The 22,113-nt window shown below is 44.4% G+C and overlaps 1 protein-coding gene across 7 annotated transcripts in view; it reads left to right on the forward strand.

Annotated features, from left to right (window-relative positions):
* FLT3 (fms related receptor tyrosine kinase 3) overlaps positions 1-22,113 on the forward strand; it is a 133,582-nt gene that overhangs the window by 107,861 nt on the left and 3,608 nt on the right. For all 7 annotated transcript variants that reach the window (XM_074387905.1, XM_074387907.1, XM_074387906.1 and 4 more), the window contains 7 exons: positions 90-243; positions 2,681-2,763; positions 4,195-4,322; positions 8,942-9,064; positions 12,313-12,424; positions 12,779-12,878; positions 13,512-13,617. In XM_074387905.1, coding sequence (XP_074244006.1) covers positions 90-243; positions 2,681-2,763; positions 4,195-4,322; positions 8,942-9,064; positions 12,313-12,424; positions 12,779-12,878; positions 13,512-13,617 — 806 coding nt within the window. The remainder of the gene's footprint in view (positions 1-89; positions 244-2,680; positions 2,764-4,194; positions 4,323-8,941; positions 9,065-12,312; positions 12,425-12,778; positions 12,879-13,511; positions 13,618-22,113) is intronic.

Raw genomic sequence — 22,113 nt, forward strand, 5'->3', positions numbered from 1 at the left:
CCTCATAAGAGTATGTTGTCTGCTACATAAACATCTGAAATAACAGCGTGCTGTTTGTATGTCTATAATTGAAACTGTAACTATTTCAGGACCAATTTACTTGATTTTTGAATATTGTTGCTATGGTGATCTTCTCAACTATCTAAGAAGTAAAAGAGAAAAATTTCACAGGACTTGGACAGAGATTTTCAAGGAACACAATTTCAGTTTTTACCCCTCTTTCCAATCACATCCAAATTCCAGGTAAGAGGCTGGGTCAGGGTTTCATAATTACACATCATACAATGTAGACAAAGTGTGCTGTTCAAACACACTTCGTTGACCGGTTTCTAAAGGCATTGTGTGGTCTGTGGGTCCTGCAACCTAGAGATTTCCTAAATCTTTGCTATAGTTTTCCTGTTGACATGGAACAATGAGCCCTGTCCTTTTCCTTTGGTACAGATACTATGGCTAAGCTAGCCTCTCTCCACCCATGCCTGCATCGCACCCTACATACCTATTTGGTTTGGGGAAAGGGGAATTACTCAGTCTTTCAGGACATCTGGTTGCCACACAGGTATTGGTAGAAAGAATGAAGACTTTTCCCAAAGTCCTTAACATATTCAAAGAGAATATCTCAGGTCCTGGGACTACTGTGCAAAACAACACTGAACTCAAGTTGGATTCTAAAATATTAGGATGAATTGATTGACACAGTAAAGTAGCGGTAACTCTGTCTCTGTGCTCTGCATTTATCCTCTGCATCTGTGGGGACCCTGAGAGATGCTTGATCCTGCAGGGATATATTGCTTTAGCGTGCATATGCTGGGATCTCCTCCTCATCCTTGAACTTTCTTGCTAATTACTTGGATGTGATGGCTTTTTTTTTTTTTTTTTTTTTTTGAGACGGAGTTTCGCGCTTGTTACACAGGCTGGAGTGCAATGGCGCGATCTCAGCTCACCGCAACCTCCGCCTCTTGGGCTCAGGCAATTCTCCTGCCTCAGCCTCCTGAGTAGCTGGGATTACAGGCATGTGCCACCATGCCCAGCTAATTTTTTTTGTATTTTTAGTAGAGACGGGGTTTCACCATGTTGACCAGGATGGTCTCGATCTCTTGACCTCGTGATCCACCCGCCTCAGCCTCCCAAAGTGCTGGGATTACAGGCTTGAGCAACTGCGCTCGGCATTTTTTTTTTTTTTTTTTAATGAGTTTTGCAATTTGTTGCCCAGGCTGGAGTGCAGTGACGTGGTCTCCATTCACTGCAACCTCCACCTCCTGGGTTCAAGCGATTCTCCTGCCTCAGCCTCCTGAGTAGCTGGGATTACAGGCATGTGCTACCATGCCTGGTTAATTTTTGTATTTTTAGTAGAGACAGGGTTTCACTATGTTGGCCAGGCTGGTCTCGAACTCCCAATCTTGGGTGATCCACCTGCCTCAGCCTCCCAAAGTGCTGAGATTACAGGCATGAGCCACCACACCGGGCCTGAGCATGATGGCTTTGTAGCACCTTTCTCTGAATTGATTCACAGACATTCTGATGGAAGCATCCCACCGCACCTGGCTAAGCCTTGGCGCATTCTTATTTCCCTGCTTGTGTGGAAGCTTTCCCTTATTCTGAAGTTGTATTTGTTTGTTGGAGACTTTTTTCTTTACCAGGGCTTTTTAGGGATGCATTTGAGAGTCCCAGCTTTGTTTTCTTAGAATGTAAGTTTTAGTGCAGACCTCCGGGCTTCAAGGTCTGAGACAGAGACCCAGTGTCTGAAATCCACCAGGTCCCCTGGAGATCCCCATGCATGTCCATGCATAGTTGCCCTTAACCTGGGTGTGCCCATCACACCAGTCCTCCCCTTTGCACTCATTTCTCAGATCATTGTTTAGAAATGAGAACTCTATAAAGCCACCCACATTCTGGAACAGAGGGGCTACCCTACTGAGTCAGAGGTGTGTGACCAGCACTTACTGGTCAGTACTTGGCCCTTTTGATTCATTCTGTTCACTGGAATATTAAATATATCGAAATTATTCCTTTTGGAATGTCTGTGGTCTGAAAGCATGAAGCCATTTCCTAAAGATATGTAAATTGTAAATTGGGTTAAACTCGTATATTGGAATAAATTGAATCGTGATCTATTTATAATACATACAGAACGCCTCAGGGAAGAATTTTTATATACGTTAAAAGAGATTTGTATTATTGCTAATTATTAATTTCACAGTAAAAGGAAATGAGCTTTACAAAGGCAAAATGGAACAAAGAAGGCTGGCGAAATGCTTCCCGGCCTCTCGGGAAGATCTGTATTGTGTGAGGGAAAGTGGGCTGAGTTCAGAAACCAAAGAATGAGATCGATGTGAGTCCTGGTTCCACTCAAATCATACTTATCTCACCGTGCCTAATTTCTCTTTTATAAAATGTGACTTTAACAGCCATCTTGTAGGTTGTGGCAAGTGATTGAATGAGGTCCTTTTTGAACTGTAAGATTCTATACGGAAAACAAGGATTACTTTTATCTTAGACTGGCAAGCCCCAATTATACAGATGTTTTTAATACACACAACAAATGGACAAATGGAGGGTGTGCTTTTAGTTTAAAAGTCAATTTATAACTGGAATCCATTTATTTGATGAATTATATTTTTAAAATAAAATGTCTGCTGAGAAGAAGAATGTAAATAATGAAAAAACAATTTTTTTTTAACAGCATGCCTGGTTCAAGAGAAGTTCAAATACACCAGGACTCGGATCCGATCTCAGGGCTTCATGGGAATTCATTTCACTCTGAAGGTAGTATTTTATCCTAAGTAGTAGCACTTTAGAATGGAAATGAATGCCAAAGTTTTATGTTAGCTATTTTTTTAAAGTGTGTAACACAAAAGCATTTTAAAATTTGTTCATGTCAGAGGATAGCTAACAGCCACAGTTTGCACGTTGTGGATTTTAAGTCAACGTTGAACTAATAAACACTGAGGACTATTTTATTTGGTCGGGTTATTCATTTAAAGTCATATACTAATTAGAGCCTTCTTATGACCTGATAAATGGAAGAGATAATGAGTTCTGAAGTTATATAGAATCTGGATTAACTACGCTGGGCAAGGTGGTTCACGCCTGTAATCCCAGCACTTTGGGAGGCCGAGGCGGGCGGATCACCTGAGGTTGGGAGTTTGAGACCAGCCTGAACAACATGGAGAAACCCCGTCTCTACTTAAAATACAAAATTAGCCGGGCGTGGTGGTGCATGCCTATAATCCCAGCTACTCGGGAGGCTGAGGCAGGAGAATCACTTGAACCTGGGAGGTGGAGGTTGAGGTGAGCCGAGATTGCATCATTGCACTCCAGCCTGGGCAATAAGAGAGAAAGTTTGTCTCAAAAAAAAAAAAAAAAAAGAAGTTGGACTAACTTCTGCTTACTTCGCTTTCTGACTGGATGATTTTGGACAAGTTATGTGACCACCAGAATCATAACTTTTTAATTTATAAAATAGGCCTACACTATCTTCCTGACAGGACTGTTAGAAGGAGTAAATGAGGGGCTGGGTGCGGTGGCTCATGCCTGTAATCCTAGCACTTTGGGAGGCCAAGGCAGGCAGATCACCTGAGGTTAGAAGTTCAAGACTAGCCTAGCCAACATGGCGAAACCCTGTCTCTACTAAAAATGGAAAAATTAGCTAGGCTTGGTGGCACATGCCTGTAATCCCAGCTGAGGCAGGAGGATCACTTGAACCCAGGGCCTGGAGGTTGCAGGGAGGCGAGATTGCACCACTACATTCCAGCCTGGGCAACAGAGTGAGACTTCAACTCAAAAAAAAGGGGGAGTAAATGGAAGAATATGAAATACACATTTTATCAAATGGGATAGACAGAAATACAGTTTATAAAATGGGGTAGACACTCAATTAATATTAATTCTTTTCCCAATGTGACAGTCCTACCTAGTGCAAAAGAGAGGTATCTAAAACTCCTGACTAATCAATCAGGAGCTCATCAGCCATCAGAGCAGTTCCAAAGTTTATCTCTAACCAAAACAAGCTTCCAGTGACCCTTTGAAGGCACCATAAACAGGTCAGCTCCAGCGCTGCTGGGAAGATAATGCAATAGCTTCATGTGTACGTCTTAGCACTTCCCCTAACAGTGGCTTGAATAACCTCCCCAGAGAGAATTAATAAGGCGACTTCTTAGAGTTTTGGCAAAAGTGAAGACTGGCTCTATTTTACAGATGAAATTGAATATGAAAACCAAAGAAGGTTGGAGGAAGAGGAGGACTTGAATGTGCTTACATTTGAAGACCTTCTTTGCTTTGCATATCAAGTTGCCAAAGGAATGGAATTTCTGGAATTTAAGTCGGTAAGCTCCTTTTAAAGAAAAAAAACAAAAAAAAACAAAAAAAGATTTGAAAAGATATGCTTATATATATTTTTCTTGTTTATTTTAACTTGTATCCCTTAAAGTCTGTCTTTTCTCCCCTGTTTGCTGTTGGAGTCACCTAAAACGTTACCTTGGCTTTTGGCTAATTGTAGCATAAAGGCTTGGGGTCCCTTGCGTGGTCACAGCCAGCACAGCTCTCCCAGGCTACAGAGTCCCCTGATGCTTCCAGCGCTGAAGGTCCAGATAGGAAGTCCTCAGAAATCCTTCCTCAAAACAAAGCGTAGCATTGTCAGTCCCTTTCTGAACCGTGGTTCAGGTTGTGCCCTACATGTGGGCATTCACCCAGGGGAGGAGTAGAGGCTGAAACCCAGCCAGCCACCCTGAGTGTCTTTGTCTAATCCGCACCCCATGTTCTGTGGGCTGGCGGCGGCCTGCGGGCTCACTGCCTCCTCTGTTGCTAACCCCAGATCCATCCGGGCAGTGTTGATAAGGACCTGGAGCCCGCCTTCAACCAAGGTCTCCGCCCCAATTTTGCGTTCTTTCTGAACTACCTTTCTGTTCGCTGTTCTCTATGATTTCAAACGTCTGCTGCCTATAAGCAGATCACAGCCCGCCGTCTGGCTCCCTTCCTTCCTCGTTTGCTTCTCTTTCATTATAACTTCCTTTATTTTCCAAAATTCTTCCCTCTCATTTTTCTTACAGTCTTCTAATCTCCTTCCCCTCCTCTCCTCCACTTCCTTCCCTTTGCCTCTTGTCTCCTCTTTACTCTCTGAATTTGGAAAGACTACCTTCAATTGTATTTTTTCTTTTCTTTTCTTTTTTTTGGGAGACAGTCTTGCTCTGTCATCCAAGCTGGAGTGCAGTGGTGCAATCTCTGCTCACTACAATCTCTGCCTCCTGGGTTCAAGCAATTCTCATGCTTCAGCCTCCCGAGTAGCTGGGACTACAGGTATGCAGCACCATGCCTGGCTAATTTTTTGTATTTTAGTAGAGATGGGGTTTCACCATGTTGTCCAGGCAGGTCTTGAACTCCTAGGTCAAGCAATTTGCCCAGCTCGGCCTCCCAAAGTACTGGGATTACAGGTGTGAGCCATTGCACCTTGCCTGTATTTTATTTTTTCTTTAAAAAATTACTGTCTCAACAAGACATTCATGGTGTGTGTCTGAAGTTCCACCTACTTGGGAGGCCAAGGTGGGAGGATTGCTTGAGCCCAGGAGTCGGAAGCTGCAGTGAGCTAGGATTGCACCACTGCACTCCATCTGGGTGACAGAGCAAGACCCTTTCTCTAAAAAATAAAAAATAGGCTGGGCACAGTGGTGCACATCTGTAGCCCAGTGCTTTTGGAGGGAAGCCCAGGAGTTCCAAGCTGCAATGAGCTATGACTATACCACTGCACTCTAGCCTTTATATTCAAAATAGTAATGAAATCACCTTAAAAGTGATAATAATACAAGTTTTAAAAAATACTGTCACAATAGTATTTCCTCACATCTCAACCGAGAGGCACGTTCTTCTCTTCAGCTCCCCCCACCTGCTGTTTGGATTCTTCTTTCTCACACATCTTGCCCACCTGAGTCTTTATGTCTATTTCACTTACACATCTACATCTGCAATCCTGCTTTCACAAGCCTCTTTTTATTTATTTATTTATTTATTTTTTTGAGATGATGTCTTGTTCTGTCACTCAGGTTGGAGTGCAGTGGCATGATCTCAGCTCACTGCAACCTCTGCCTCCCAGGTTCAAGTGATCCTCCTGCCCTAGCTTCCCAAGTAGCTGGGATTACAGGTGTGCACTGCTACACCTGGCTAACTTTTTGTCTTTTTGTAGGGACAAGGTTTCACGATGTTGGCCAGACTGGTCTCGAACTCCTGACCTCAAGTGATTTGCCCACCTCAGCCTCCCAAAGTGCTGGGATTACAGGCATGAGCCACCACGCCTGGCCCACAAACAGCTTTATAGATGTGGGAGAGCACCAACTTAGATTGTGTGGCCTGGTTTGCTGCCCATAGTTAAGTAAATACTCAAAGTACTCCCAACTGGCAGTCAAGGGGCACTGCTTCCCTTCAACCTCAGGCTTGTAGTAATATGAATTTTTGAAGAACATCAAGTATCTTTTTTATTTTTTTTTAAAACTCAGTGTCCCTCTTGTGCTCCAGGCTGGAGTGCAAAACCGTGATCTTGCCTCACTGTAACCTCTGCCTCCTGGGTTCAAGCAATTTTCCTGCCTCAACCTCCCCAGTAGCTGGGATTACAGCCATCTGCCACCACACCCAGCTCATCTTTGTATTTTTAGTAGTGACGGGGTTTCACCATGTTGGCCAGGCTGGTCTCGAACTTCTGACCTCTGGTGATCCGCCTGCCTCGGTCTCCCAAAGTGCTGGGATTACAGGTGTGAGCCACCGCACCCGGCTAGAACATCCAGTTCCTTAGATCCTCTACCCTTTTATCTTCACTTTAGGCCTCCCCTTTGAATCACGTGTGTCACTGTCCCCTGCTTGTCTCTCACACCCCTCTGATACTCCTCTGGGTACCCCTCAATTTCCTCTGTAGCCCTTGACTTTATCAGACATTTGTTGAGCCCCAACTATGTGCCAAGCACTGCACTAGATGCTGGAGATACGGAATCAGTTATGACGTGACTCCTGGGCTCCAAGACCTTATGAGCGATAGAGGAGACAGAGCCAAACAGACATGCGGGTCAGAGATGACACTGTGGCCGGGCTCAGTACTCATGCCTGGAATCCCAGCACTTCGGGAGGTCGAGAGTTGGCTTGCTTGAGGCCAAGTGTTCAAGACCAGCCTGGCCACCATAGCGAAACTCCACCTCTATTAAGAATACAAAAACTAGCTGGGCACAGTGATGCACGCCTATAATCCAGCTACTTAGCAGGCTGAGGCCCGATAATTGCTTGAACTGGGAAGCAGAGGTTGCAGTGAGCTGAGATTGAACCACTGCACTCCAGCCTGGGCGACAGAGTGAGACTGTCTCAAAAAATAAAACAAATTAAAAAAAAAAAAAAGAAGTGCTGTGATTGAAGTAAGTTCTGGGAACCCAGAGGAGGGTTCCCAGAGACCTGGTTGGGGGAGGGGGAGATGGAGTGGAAGAGGCTTTCTGAAGGAGCACGTGCTTCATGCTCAGACTGATGGAGATTTTTGAAGGAAAAGGAAAACCAGCAGGGACTGTGAGATAGGATAGGGAGCATGGAATCAGGAGTTCTTTTTGGATAAAGGTAATGAGTTGGACATACTGAATGTGAGGTGCATGCCTGGGGCAACCAAGTAGGGCTTGGTCTAGCAGACACCTGGACACTCCTGTCTGAAGCTCGGGAGAAATGTTTGGGTTGGAAATAGGGATGTGGGTGAGGGTAGTTGCATCCCTAGGTTTGGATGAAATGGCTTGAATGAGAGTGTGGGATGCAAGGATGCAGCCCTCAGCCATGAGAACAGGCTTATGCACAAAGCCCCTGAGGGAGACGGGAGCAGGCAGAGCAGTGGGAAGAAAGCAGGAGTGAGCCGTGTGCAGTGTGCCCAGAAGGAAAGAGCAGAAGCAGGAGGGGCTGGCCAACAACACCAGACACCACAGAGAGGTCCTGTCAGATCCGGACTGGGTGCTGTGCCAGTCATTGCGGGCCTTGGCCAGAGCAGCTTGGGCACACAGGCAGGAGGAGGAGGCAGGTTGCAGAGCTGGGGTCAAGTGGGCAAAGTGCAAGTAGATGGCGCTGAAAAAACTGGGTATGGAGGAGGGAGCTCTAGAGGGGCTGTGGCACTGGGCTGTTCGTGTTTCATTTGTTTATTTACTATTTTTATTTATCTTTTCTTTTATTTTTTAAAGATGAAAGAGTGTTCACTGAACCTTTGCTGCTACTGCCCTGCTCCCCTTCCGATCTTTCTTTGTAAAATTCATTTTCTTTCTTTCTTTCTTTTTTTTTTTTTTAAAAAGGTGGGGTTTCACTGTGATGGCCAGGCTGGTCTTGAACTCCTGACCTCAGGTGATCCACCTGCCTCAGCCTCCCAAAGTGCTGGGATTACAGGCGTGAGCCACCGCGCCCGGCTGTAAAATCCATTTTCTTGCCAGACCACTTGGATTAACGTCCCGACATCTCTCAGCTCAGGGACTCCTTCTAATTCCTCTTCAGTAAACCTCTCCAAACTCATTTTTAGCTTTTTGTAATTGACTATTTCCTTCGATATGACTCCATTTTATTCCTAAAGTGCTTTTCCAGTCAGAAGAGAGTTGCTATTTCTCACACCCACAATAAGAGTGCTGGAGGACAGCCTCTGAGATTCCCTCTGCAGGCTCGGGGGCGGGGGGTGAGCCCTGTTGGGGAGCCTCTTACTTATGCCCGGGATCTGCAAAAGATCCACTCCTCTTTGGCCCTTGGGGATGCTTCAGAAGGAGCACAAATAACCACAGCCACCATAGGTGCAGAATTGGGTCACCTGTGTTCCCTTTGTTTGCTACACATCATCATGACCGCCCACGGCCCACTGAAGATAAGAGACCTTCCATCTTATTGAACTTGAGCCTAGAAGAAAGCTCGCACTCCAGGATAATATACATCACAGTAAATAACACTCTGGTGTCATTCTTGACAGTGTATTCACAGAGACCTGGCCGCCAGGAACGTGCTTGTCACCCACGGGAAAGTGGTGAAGATCTGTGACTTTGGATTGGCTCGAGACATCATGAATGATTCCAACTATGTTGTCAGGGGCAATGTGAGGCTGCCATTTCCTACTTATTTTTATGCTGCTATTTTTTGTTTTATCATGGTAAACATCTGCACTCACTGTGGTGCATTTTTGATTTATGGTAACATCAAAAAACCCTCACAGCAGTTTGCTTACTTATGCTTAAAAGGTTTTTCTGCAGCTTCAGTGAATCTTCCATCTATAATAAAAGCTGAGCAAAATAGCATCACATCTGTCCTTGGGCTAGCTAGTCAGAGTAGATTGGATAGGGGCCTTTGAGTGCAATCCTTACTTTTAAAAGCCCAGAATCTTAGTACTTGCACATAGTTCAGTTACTTAGCTATAAAGTGATTATTGAGTTATGTTTTCAATTATGTGAAAAGTTAATGTTACAATAAAGCATTTAAACAAATATACAACATATAAATACATGCAAAATGTTAAAGCTAAATACTTAAATATGAATTAATGAATATTTGTCATCCTTCTACTGTTAGGAAGACCTAAAACAAGAGTGAATTGGCTGGGCACGGTGGCTCACACCTGTAATCCCAGCACTTTGGGAGGCCAAGGCGGGCAGATCTTGAGGTCAGGAGTTCAAGACCAGCCTGACCAACATAGTGAAACCCCATCTCTACTAAAAATACAAAAATTAAGGTGTGGTGGTGCTTGCCTGTAATCCCAGCTACTCAGGAGGCTGAGGCAGGAGAATCGCTTGAACCTGGGAGGCAAAGGTTACAATGAGCCAAGATCACGCCATTGCACTCCAGTCTGGGCAACAGAGCAACACTCTGTCTCATAACAAACAAACAGCAAGTGAATTGACTTGTTAATAAAAAACTAAGGACAGATATGTTTACAAAATAACTATTAGGAGCAATGGATGACAAAATTGTGTAGTTGAAAAAGTGTGTTTTTAAAGAATTACCAACACCTGTCTGGGTGCTGGTGGCTCACACCTTTAATCCCAGGCACTTTGAGAGGCCAAAGTGGGAGGATTGCTTGAGCCCAGGAGTTCAAGACCAGCCTGTGCAACATGGTGAGACACTCACTGTCTCTATAAAAAATAAAAAACTAGCGGGGTGTGGTGGCACCCACCTGGGCTCAAGTGAACCATCTGCTCAGCTACTTGGGAGGCTGAAGTGGAAGGATCACTTGAGCCCAGGAGGTTGAGGCTGCAGTCAGCTGTGATTATGCCACTGCACTCCAGCCTGGGCAACAGAATGAGACCCTGTCCCAAAAAGGAATTCCCTAGTTGTGAAATCATAATAATAATAATAATAATAATATTAAATGCTGATATAGTGCTTACTGTGTGTTAAGCATCTAAGTGCCTTGGGCACATTAATTCATTTATTCCTCAGAGTACCCACTTGGAAACTGAGGCACAGAAAAGTAACTTGCTCATGGTTACACAGCATGTGGACTTGAACATGAATAGTCTGAGCCCCGAGTCTGTGCTAACCACCATGTTATAGTGTTTCCTGTGAGGGTTATGCACTTACCTCATAGCGTTGATATGGGAAAAAACCAATAAAACCAACATGAAAGCACCTTGTCCAGGGTAAACATCTAGTATATGTGAAAAGTCAAATTAAACTCTATTCCCACTAGAATCAAATAATCATCTTAGTTGATTTATGATCTGCTCCTAGTCATCATAGACTGTGCATATGTGGTCATTCAGTTTCTACCCTACCAGCTGGTTGTCTCTTATGTGGGAAAGTGAATTCCATCTGGAACCACAATTAATTTCTTTAATTAATCAAATTAACCAGACTAGCCTGCTTGAATCACTAGCTCATCAGTTTGCATAGGATTTAAAAGAGGGTTTACTTGTCAGATTAAGCATGTGCTGATTAAACATGTGTTGTGAAGGGCTCCCCAACTCATGAAAAAGAAAATCAATGTGAAGCTCTGCCCTGGTCACCTACCCATCTTGTGTCTTGATTCTAATCTGAGACTATACTAAGTCAAAATCCCCTTTCATGCTAGTGGAAATTATTAAAGCCACAGAAGCCAGACTGGTATCATTTCTGCAAGTGATGATGTGGGCTCCCTTCCCGACATTCTTGCAGACGTCATTTCCACTAAAAGTCTTCCAAGAAATGCTTTTTTTTTGAGACAGTGTCTTGCTCTGTCACCAGGTGCCAGGCTGGAGTACAGTGGTGCAATCTTGGCTCACTGCAATCTCCACCTCCTTGGTTCAAGCAATTCTCCTGCCTCAGCCTCCCTAGTAGCTGGGACAACAGGCACGTGCCACCATGCCCAGCTAATTTTTGTATTTTTTAGTAGAGACAGGGCTTCACCATGTTGGCCAGGATGGTCTCGATCTCTTGACCTCGTGATCTGCCCATCTTGGCCTCCCCTGTTGCTCGCATTACAGGTGTGAGCCACCTCACCCGGCCCCAAGAAAGGCTTTAACAGAAGATCTCGGCCAGGCATGGTGGCTCATGCTTGTAATCCAAGCACTTTGGAGGCCAAGGTGGGCGGATCACCTGAGGTTGGGGGTTCAAGACCAGCCTGACCAACATGGTGAAACCCCGTCTTATTAAAAAAAAGAAAAAAAAAAGAAAAAAAAATTAAAAACAAAAAAAACAGAAGATCTCATTAATTCACTAGTATCCACTATCCACTTGCCTCTAGGCAACTGAATGGCGTTCCTTAATGGAAAGTACATCTTTCCATTGGACAGATGGAAAGTTAAACTTATTCATTCCAAGCACAAGCCTTTGTTCAAGAGGAGTTGTAAAGAAATATGCCCTATGTGTTTTCATCTACTTTTACTAGAATGTTAATTTGAAAGTGAAAATCTTCCACTTGAGGAATGTGATTTTCATGTGATTTTCTCAATAAGGCATTAAATGTGGCCTTAGGAAGATGATGCATTTCATCTTTTTTTTTTTTTTTGAGACGGAGTTTTGCTCTAGTTACCCAGGCTGGGGTGCAATGGCGTGATCTCGGCTCACCACAACCTCTGCCTCCTGGGTTCAAGCAATTCTCCTGCCTCAGCCTCCTGAGTAGCTGGGACTACAGGTTTGTGCCACCATGCCCAGTTAATTTTTGTATTTTTAGTAGAGACAGGGTTTCACCGTGTTAATCAGGATGGTCTCAATCTCTTGACCTCGTGATCCACCTGCCTCGGCCTCCCAAAGTGCTGGGATTATAGGTGTAAGCCACCTCGCCCAGCCTGCATTTCATCTTAACACAAGATAAAAGAAGCCATGTCTGTATGTGGAAAATTCACCATCTTATCTCCTCTGGGTTTTCCACAGGCCCGTCTGCCTGTAAAATGGATGGCCCCTGAAAGCCTATTTGAAGGGATCTATACCATTAAGAGTGATGTCTGGTCATATGGAATATTACTCTGGGAAATCTTCTCACTTGGTATGTTGGGGCACTGCCGGCCTCCCTTGGCTCTGGGCTTTGCATGCTCTGCTCTCTTGGTGACACCCCTCCTTCCCCCACCCCCCCGCTGCCCCATCCAACACTGATGGGTCTTTCTGGTATTGCAGCCTGTGACTTTATGTTTATTTCCTGGTGTCCTTTGGTCTGTCTTCCTCACTGGTTTATAACCTGCTTGAGAGCGTAAGCTGTGACTTCTTTTTCCCAGCTGTAGCCCATGTGACTGCAATAGTGTCTGGCACATAGCAGCTCTCAATATATGTTTGTTAATTGAATGAATCAATAAACAAATGAAGAAATGGATGAATGGCTACACTTGGCTAATGTTTTCCTCAGGTGTGAATCCTTACCCTGGCATTCCGGTTGATGCTAACTTCTACAGACTGATTCGAAATGGATTTAAGATGGATCAGCCATTTTATGCTACGGAAGAAATGTAAGTTCAAATTCAGACTGTAATTTGATTGAAATCAGAAATTTAGTCTGTCTACTTCCAAATGTATGACCAAAAATAGTCAAAATTCCTAATGCAAAGTTTACATGATTCCTTTTTCTAAAATAGAGGTGGGGTCTTGCTGTGTTGGCCAGGTTGATCTCAAACTCCTGGCTTCAAGCAATCCTCCTGCCTCAGCCTTCTGAACTGCTGGGATTACATGTGTGAGCCACCACATCCGGCTGTCTGATTCCATTTTAAAAAGAAAAAGAAACTCTTCCTTTTTGTTTTGAGAGTTTCTGAACAAAGCTGAACCTTTCCTGTTCTCAGAGGCAACTGCTTCCAGGTTTTAATTCCTTTGCTTGAGGGATCCATGAACGTGATTCGATTTCATCCAGTACATCACATTTCTTTAAATGCATTTCTGCCCATCATCTGATTTCTCCTTTCTGATACGAATTCAAAATATGGTAGAGGACTTGCCACACAAAAGCAAAACAAAACAAAACAAAACAAAAAAACATGCTGTAAATACGTAGCTCTACTGAAATAAATGGTGCTTTATTTTATGGAAAATGATCCATTTTGCTTCATTCAGACTTCTTCATCTCGTTCCCTGTTTTATTGCTTTTATAGATACTTTATAATGCAATCCTGCTGGGCTTTTGACTCAAGGAAACGGCCATCCTTCCCTAATTTGACTTCATTTTTAGGATGTCAGCTGGCAGATGCAGAAGAAGCGGTATGTAGTAGCCAGGACTTTATAAAGCTTTATAAAGGAAATTGGTAAATTAAAACACTTGTTGCTGACTTCCTGAGAACCAAAGGTACCAAGTTATCTTTCTCATTGTGGTTTTTCTTGGTTGTCTTTTCAAAGTTGTATGGGGTAAGACTTTATTTATTTATTTAGACAGGGTCTCACTCTGTGGCCCAGTCTAGAGTGTGTGGTGTGATCATGGCTCACTGCAGCCTCAACCTCCCAAGCTCAAGCAATTCTCCAGCCACAGCCTCCTGAGTAGGTGGGACCACGGGAAAGCACTGCCACACCAGGCTAATTTTTAAATTTTTTGTAGAGATAGGGCATCATTGTATTGCCCAGGCTGGTCTTGAACTCCTGGGCTCAAGCCATTCTCCCACCTCAGCCTCCCAAAGTGCTGGGATCACAGTGGCATGAGCCAGTGTGCCTTCCCTAAGACATATTTATTGATAAAAATGTTTTTAGGCTGGTCACCGTGGCTCACGCTTGTAATCCCAGCACTTTGGGAGGCCGAGGCGAGTGGATCACAAGGTCAGGAGTTCAAGACCAGCCTGGCCAAGATGGTGAAACCCCGTCTTTACTAAAAATTCAAAAATTAGCTGGACAAAGTGGCAGGTGTCTATAATCCTAGCTACTAGGGAGGCTAAGGCAGGAGAATTGCTTAAACCCAGAGCCAGAGGTTGTAGTGAGCTGAGACCGTGCCACTGCACTCCAGCCTGGACGAGAGAGCGACACTTTGTCTCAAAAGAAAAGTTTTTAGGAAAAGAAAACCTTCCCTGATTTCAGCTAAATGATTAATAAATTAAAAGCTCCTAAGTGCAGTGAAGTAGACAACTCAATAAAACTAAATAAAAATAGGCCTGGCATGTTGGCTCTCGCCTGTAATCCCAGCACATGGGAGGCTGAGGCGGGCGGATCACAAGGTCAGGAGTTTGAGACCAGCCTGGCCAACATGGTGAAACCCCGTCTGCACTAAAAATACAAAAATTAGCCAGGTGTGGTGGCGCACACCTGTAGTCCCAGGCTACTCAGGAGGCTGAGGGAGGAGAATCACTTGAACCCAGGAGGCAGAGGTTGCAGTGAGCTGAGATTGTGCCACTACACTCCAGCCTGGGCAACAGAGTGAGACTCTGTCTAAAAACAAATAAACAAACAAACAAAAAAAAAACCCAACAACTAAATAAAAATAATCCCTGGCCTCCAGAAGCCACTAGCCCTTTCTTAGGAAGCATGAGTGTGGAAAAATCTCGTGACCTAATCACGCTGTATGGTAGCAGGGAAACAGCACTGTGCTGGAGTTCCGAGGGCTGAATACCAGCTCTACCACTCTGCCTCCCAGTTGTGTCCATTATGGCAAATCACTACTTCTCTGAGCTTCAGTGTTCTCACCTGTAAAATGGGTTGTTAAGTTAGATTATCTTTGAGTTTTGGGAACTTGGAATTTCTTTGCTAATCCTTTCCCCATCAACACCACCACCCGGTGTAGTGAAAAGAGTCATTTCCAGACGAAGTAAATAAAGGAGAGAACCTTGAGCTCCCAATACCAAGGTTCGAATCTTGGCTCCATCATTCACTTGACAAGTCACTTAATCTTTTGGGGAGTCTCCGTCTCAGTTTCTTTACCTGAAATATGTAATTGACAAATCTTACCTCCCGGACTTGTCACGAGTAAATAAGGTGATATAAGTGAAAAGAGCTCGCACATACTGGGCACTTAGTATTTACTCAATAAAATGCTAGTTAAATATGAATCTGAGTTTTAAATGGGTTATCTGTCCTCATTCCTAAATTGTTAAGAGTCCATTTTCAGTTCTATATTGTCTACATAGACCTGGATAGATAGTGTGTCCTTACCTCCCGCTGTGATTTCTTTGAAAATTACATAGAAAGTTGGTTATTGTCAGAGAATTAGGTTAAAAGGTTGAAGGAAATGGAAAGTCCCCAACAGACTCATAGCCTATTGCACGGACACCTATAAACAGTTACCGACACTGTAAGGTAAACTGAAGTAAGACTTATAGAACGAAGCAGAAAGTGAGCTGGCAAAGAAAGAGTATATATGTATATGTGTATCTTTCTATCCCCATTTTTTTTGAGACAGGGTCTTGCTCTGTCATCCAGGCTGGAGTGCAGTGGCATGGTCTCAGCTCACTGCAGCCTCTGTACTGTGGGCTCAAGCAATCCTCCCACTTCAGCCTTCCAAGTAGCTGGGACCACAGGTGCACACCACCAGGCCCAGCTATTTTTTTGTATTTTTGATAGAGACGGGCTTTCACTATGTTGCCCAGGCTGTTCTCAAACTCCTGAGCTCAAGTGGTTCACCTGCCTCAGCCTTCCAAAGGGCTGGGATTACAGGCATGAGCCACCATGTCCAGCTAAGAGAGGAGTGGTTGATGTTATTCATTGCATAGTTGGGCGTGGATTTGTACTGATCTTATTTGAGCTGGATGTGAGGACTAAGTAGCATCTTGGCTGCTGGAGAGTGGAAGGTGAGCAGCATATTCCAGGATGAATGAATCATGTAAATAAAAGTCCAAAGTTGAGAATGTGGAGTGGCAAGTAAATGGCTGTACCTAATATACAGGGAGAATGCGGGAAGAGAGGGGAAAACACAAGTGTGAAGGCCGTGTTGCCAGGACGGAGGATTCAGGACCATGTGGGTCTTGGTTTGAGCTTCTCTTTTCATGTCCCCATACCCACAGGATATCCGGATCTCCTTCCTTCTGTTCAGGGGACCTGTCAGGTATCAGGAACTGTTGAATGGCAACATATCCAGGCATGGTTAATTAGTTGAGGGAATTAACAGTTTGAAAGAAAATGAAGTCTGTCTTTGGGACAGACAGTTCACCAGTTTTTTTCTCCCAATCCCTTCCACTCTTTCCTGACCCTAGGTGACCAGTGTCAGAAGCACCCAGAGAAAATGATAGCTCCTTTAAGCAGATTAGAAAACAGATCCCCATGGCCAGGTATGGTGGCTCACACTTGTAATCCCAGCACTTTGGGAGGCTGAGGTGAGCGGATCACTTGGGGTCAGGAGTTTCAGACCAGGCTGGCCAACATGGCGAAACCCCATCTCTACTAAAAACAAAAAATTAGCCAGGCGTGGTGGTGCATTCCTGTAGTCCCAGCTACTTTGGAGGCTGAGGCAGGAGAATTGCTTGAACCTGGAAGGTGGAGGTTGCAGTGAGCTGAGGTGGCACCACTACACTCCAGCCTGGGTGACACAGGAAAACTCTTTCTCAAAAAAAAAGAGTAAGAAAGAAAGAAAGAAAAAGAGACAAAGAGAGAAAGAGGGAAAGAAAGAGAGAGAGAAAGAGGAAAAGAGAAAGATAGAGAAAGAAAAAGAGAAAGAAGAAAAGAAAGAAGAAAAAGAAGGAAAGAAAAGAAAGAAGGAAAAAAGGAAAGAAAAGAAAGAGAAAGAAAAACGAAAAAGGAAGGGAGGGAGGGAGGAAGGGAGGAAAAGAAAGAAGGAAGGCTCCCCTCTGGATGGGAGGAATACAAAGAGGAGCCCTTACTCACGGCTCCTGCAGCCTGCCCTAGTCTGAGCCAGTCTGAACGAGGGGAGCTTGAAGTGGGTCTCAGCTGCTTCGGTTGGTGCAAAGCACACTTCGGTTGGTGCAAAACACAACCCACACAGCCACGCAGGCAGTCCTGCCCACTCTGCACAATCCTATCTAGTCCCTTGGTTAAAAAACTGGCCTTGTCACCTTCCCCAGGGTGATCTTCCCTGGTACATCTGTGAATACCTTTGTAGAATCTTTGTTTCTTTTCTTTTTAATTTATTTTTTTTGAGACAGAGTCTCACTCCGTCACCCAGGCTGGAATGCAGTGGTGTGATCTTGGCTTACTGCAACCTCCGCCTCCCGGGTTCAAGCAATTCTCGTGCCTCTGCCTCCCAAGTAGCTGGGATTACAGGCACCCACCACCACACCCAGCTAATGTATTTTTAGTAGAGATGGGATTTCACCATGTTTGCCAGGCTGGCCTCGAACTCCTGAGCTCAAGTGATCCACCCACCTCGGCCTCAATGTGCTGGATTACAGGTGTGAGCCACCGTCCCTGGCCAGAATCTTTGTTTCTGCATCAAGAACTAGGGAAAGAAAAGGACTCTCAGAGAACCAGGGAGAAGGAGTGAGAAATACATGGAGAAAACATTGGTTAATGTTTTATGTCTAACCTCAGCACAACGGGGTTAGATCAGGGAAATCACTGATTACACGATTACATACCTAGGCAGTTAGACAATGGTGAACTGATGAAGATTTTTAGGATGGAGAAACATGCTTCAATCTTTAAGAACCAGGTCAAAGGGTGCTGTGGCTCATGCCTGTAATCCCAGCACTTTGGGAGGCCGAGACAGGTGGATCACCTGAGGTTAGGAGTTCGAGACCAGCCTGACCAACATGGTGAAACCCCATGACTACTGAAAATACAAAAATTAGCGGCATGGTGGCAGGCACCTGTAATCCCAGCTACTTGGGAGACTGAGACAGGAGAATCGCTTGAATCCGGGAGGTAAAAGTTGCAGTGAGCCAAGATCCAGCCATTGCACTCCAGCCTAGGTGACAGAGTAAGACCATCTCAAAAAAAAAAAAAAAAAAAAAAAAAGATTAGCAATCTGCCTTTAAGAGAGTGGCATGGAGTGTGAGTTGGAAGTCTTAAAAAACAAAAACAAAAACAAAAAACCCCAGCAGAATGGAAAACATAAAATATATTAAAAAAAAAAAAAAAAGAACCGGATCAAATATTCTGTGCTCTGCAAAGCTTCCCTCAGTTTCCCTAGTCAGATTTCAGGCTCCTTCTTCTGAATTCCCATAACTTCCAGATATAACCCCAGGTGAGACTCAATCCTAGTGTCTGATGATTTTATGCTTCCCTCTCTGTCGTCACTATACTCCATTAGTCAGGGCAAAGATTCTTTCCTGTTCATCTTTACACCCCATGGAGATAGTTCTTGGCCTGTGATATTAAATAAATGAGTGAAGTCAGTATGAAAGCAAGCTGGAGACCACATCTGTTTGGTTCGTTGTTACAGACCCTGTGGCTAGCATGATGCTTAGCAGATAGAAGGCGCTCTGCAAACATTTCTCGAACAAGGAAGGAAAAGAGCATGAAAGGAAGTTTGGAAAAGCGAGGCAGAAGATGAGATGTCAGGACATCAGTTGAGAGGGGATGGTAGCAGCAGGGATGGGCACGCTGGGGGAGCGCACCAGGCAGGGGCTTCTGTTTCAGAAAAGGCATCTGAACTAACATCATCTCCCCTCTCCTACTCGCCCCCATAAATCAGAGGAAATGTGGTGGTATTTTTTAAAATGAGAAGTGAGACCAGGCGTGGTGGCTGACACATAATTCCAGCACTTTGGGAGGCTGAGGCACAAGCATCGATTGAGCTCAGGAGTTCAAGACCAGCCTGGCCAACATGGCGAAACCCTGTCTTTAAAAAAATAAAGAAAATACAAAAATAAAACACAAAATGGCAAGAATCAGTGAGCCTACTTAGGAAAGAGAATCTCAGAATAAATAAAATTGTTATTATATATTGTTATTGAATGCCACATTCACTAACCTCAGTACAATGTAATAAAAAATCACCCAACTGAAAGAAGCCCCCAAATTTATATACCAAAAATTATAAATCGGCTGGGTACAGTGACTCATGCCTGTAATCCTAGCACTTTGGGAGGCAGAGGGGGGAAGATCACCTAAGGTCAGGAGTTCCAGACCAGCCTGGCCAACATGGTGAAACCCTGTCTTTACTAAAAATACAAAAATTAGCCAGGTGTCATGGTGGGCACCTGTAATCCCAGCTACTTGGGAGGCTGAGGCATGAGAATTGCTTGAACCCGAGAGGTGGATGTTGCGGTGAGCCGAGACTGCACCATTGCACTCCAGCCTGGGAGACAAGGGCGAAACTCTGTCTCAAAAAAAAAAAAAAAAAAAAAAAAAAAAAGGTAAAAATCATGCTTCTTAAGGAATTCTTTGCTTAAGAAGAAGGGGAAAGAGGGACAAGAAATATAAATGGATATTGCCTATTAAAACCTGTGAGAGTTACCCAAATCCATAATTCTAAATTCATTGATTAGAAAACAAAGGGGCTGGGCACGGTGGCTCATGCCTGTAATCCCAGCACTTTGGGAGGCCGAGGTGGGAGGATCACAAGGTTAAGAGATCGAGACCATCCTGGCCAACATGGTGAAACTCCATCTCTATTAAAAACACAAAAAAATTAGCTGGGCATGGTGGCACATGCCTGTGGTCCCAGCTACTCCGGAGGCTGAGGCAGGAGAATTGCTTCAACCCAGGAGGCGGAGGTTGCAGTGAGCCGAGGTCGCACCACTGCACTCCAGCCTGGCACCTGGTGACAGAGTGAGACTCTGTCTCAAAAAGAAAAAAGAAAAAAAAAAAGAAAACAAAGAAAAATGAAAATCAATAACTAATCTTTCTCCCCCCCCCCCCACCTATTTTTTTTGAGACAGGTTCTTGCTCTGTCACCCTGGCTGTAATGCAGTTACATGATTATAGCTCACTGCAGCCTCAAACTCCTGGAGTCAAGTGATCTTCCCACCTCAGCTTCCTGAGTAACTTTTTAAAAATTCTCTTTTGCAGCCGGGTGCTGCACACCTGTAACCCCAGCACTTTGGGAGGCTGAGGTGGGTGGATTACCTGAGGTCAGGAGTTCCAGATCTGCCTGGCCAACACAGTGAAACCCCGTCTCTACTAAAAATACAAAAAGTAGCCATGCATGGTGGTGGGTGTTTGTAATTCCAGCTACTTGGGAGGCTGAAGCAGGAGAATCAGTCAAATCCAGGAGGCAGAGGTGGCAGTGAGCTGAGATTGTGCCGCTGCACTTCAGCCTCGGCGACGGAGGGAGACTCTATCTCAAAAAAAAAAAAAAAAGTTGCCGGGCGCGGTGGCTCAAGCCTGTAATCCCAGCACTTTGGGAGGCCGAGGTGGGTGGATCACGAGGTCAACAGATCGAGACCATCCTGGTCAACATGGTGAAACCCCGTCTCTACTAAAAATACAAAAAATTAGCTGGGCATGGTGGCGTGTGCCTGTAATCCCAGCTACTCAGGAGGCTGAGGCAGGAGAATTGCCTGAACCCAGGAGGCGGAGGTTGCGGTGAGCCGAGATCGCGCCATTGCACTCCAGCCTGGGTAACAAGAGTGAAACTCCGACTCAAAAAAAAAAAAAAAAGTTAACCATGTGTGATGGTGCACACCAGTAGTCTCAGCTACTCAGAGGCTGAGAGGCAAGATAATCACTTCTGCCTAGGAGGTTGAGGCTGCAGTGAGCTGTGATTGCACTACTATACTCCAGCCTGAGTGACAGAGCAAGACTCTGTCTTGAAAAAGAAAAAGCCCAAATACATAACATTCAGATGAAAAGGAGAATACACCTAAGAAAAACAGAACACTGTGTCCATTAAAAAAATACAGTAATTAACTGGTGTGATGGTGCGCACCTGTAGTCCCAGCTACTTGGGAGGCTGAGGCACAAGAATTGCTTGAACCTGGGAGGCACAGGTTTCAGGGAGCTGAGATCATGCCACAGCACTCCAGCCTGGGTGACAGAGTGAGACTCTGTCTCAACAACAACAACAACAAGGGAAATAAAAATCACTTAAAGAAATAGGAAGGTGCAGTGGCTCACACCTGTAATCCCAGCTACTCCAGAGGCTGAGGCAGAGAATTGCTTGAACCCAGGAGGCAGAGGTTGCTGTGAGCTGAGATCGTGCCACTGTACTCAGCCTGGTCAACCGAGTGAGAGTCTGTCTCAAAAAAAAAAAAAAAAAAAAAAAAAATCAAACCCAAAAACCAAAAAAGAAATGGAAAAGAGTGATATATTACAACTATACCCAGTAACTACTTATGGGAGTAGAGAGAGATTGAGGTGTCAGAGATGGTTCTGGAAACTTCTAGACAGTGAGTACGGATGAAAAGCAGATGTTAGTTAATTCAGGTGGAGGACTGGAAGTGCCGTTGGTATTTGTGCTACACAAAGCTTCTCGAGATGGTTAGCAATTCAGCTGTATAGATGTACACTTGGATTCAACAGTTTCAACAAATGCTAACTAACTGCTCTGTCTGCTTCACAAACGGCATGAATAAAGAGCTACTGTTCATCCTTCAGGGTACAAGCAAAGCTGTCATTGTGCAACCCCCAGTTCACAATGGATATATTTTTGGGTGAAAGGATACACACACACACACACACACACACACACAGACACACACACAGACACACACACAATTTTCTACAAAGAAAAGTGAAGTGTAGGAGGCAGTCTGGACAGTTCACACTAAAACTGTCAAAAAAAAAAAAAAAAACCAACAGACAAAAAGAAGTAGATACTAGCAAGTGCTGAGGGAAGGGAGCAAATCTATAAAATTTAAATAGAATGCGTGATTCCTAAATCATAAAGTTGTTACAAACAAATACTAATAAAAACATGTATTGCCTTTAGAAAATTTTTTTCTT

This window comes from Saimiri boliviensis, chromosome 16 (assembly GCF_048565385.1).
Source record: "Saimiri boliviensis isolate mSaiBol1 chromosome 16, mSaiBol1.pri, whole genome shotgun sequence".
Classification (NCBI taxonomy): Eukaryota; Metazoa; Chordata; class Mammalia; order Primates; family Cebidae; genus Saimiri; species Saimiri boliviensis.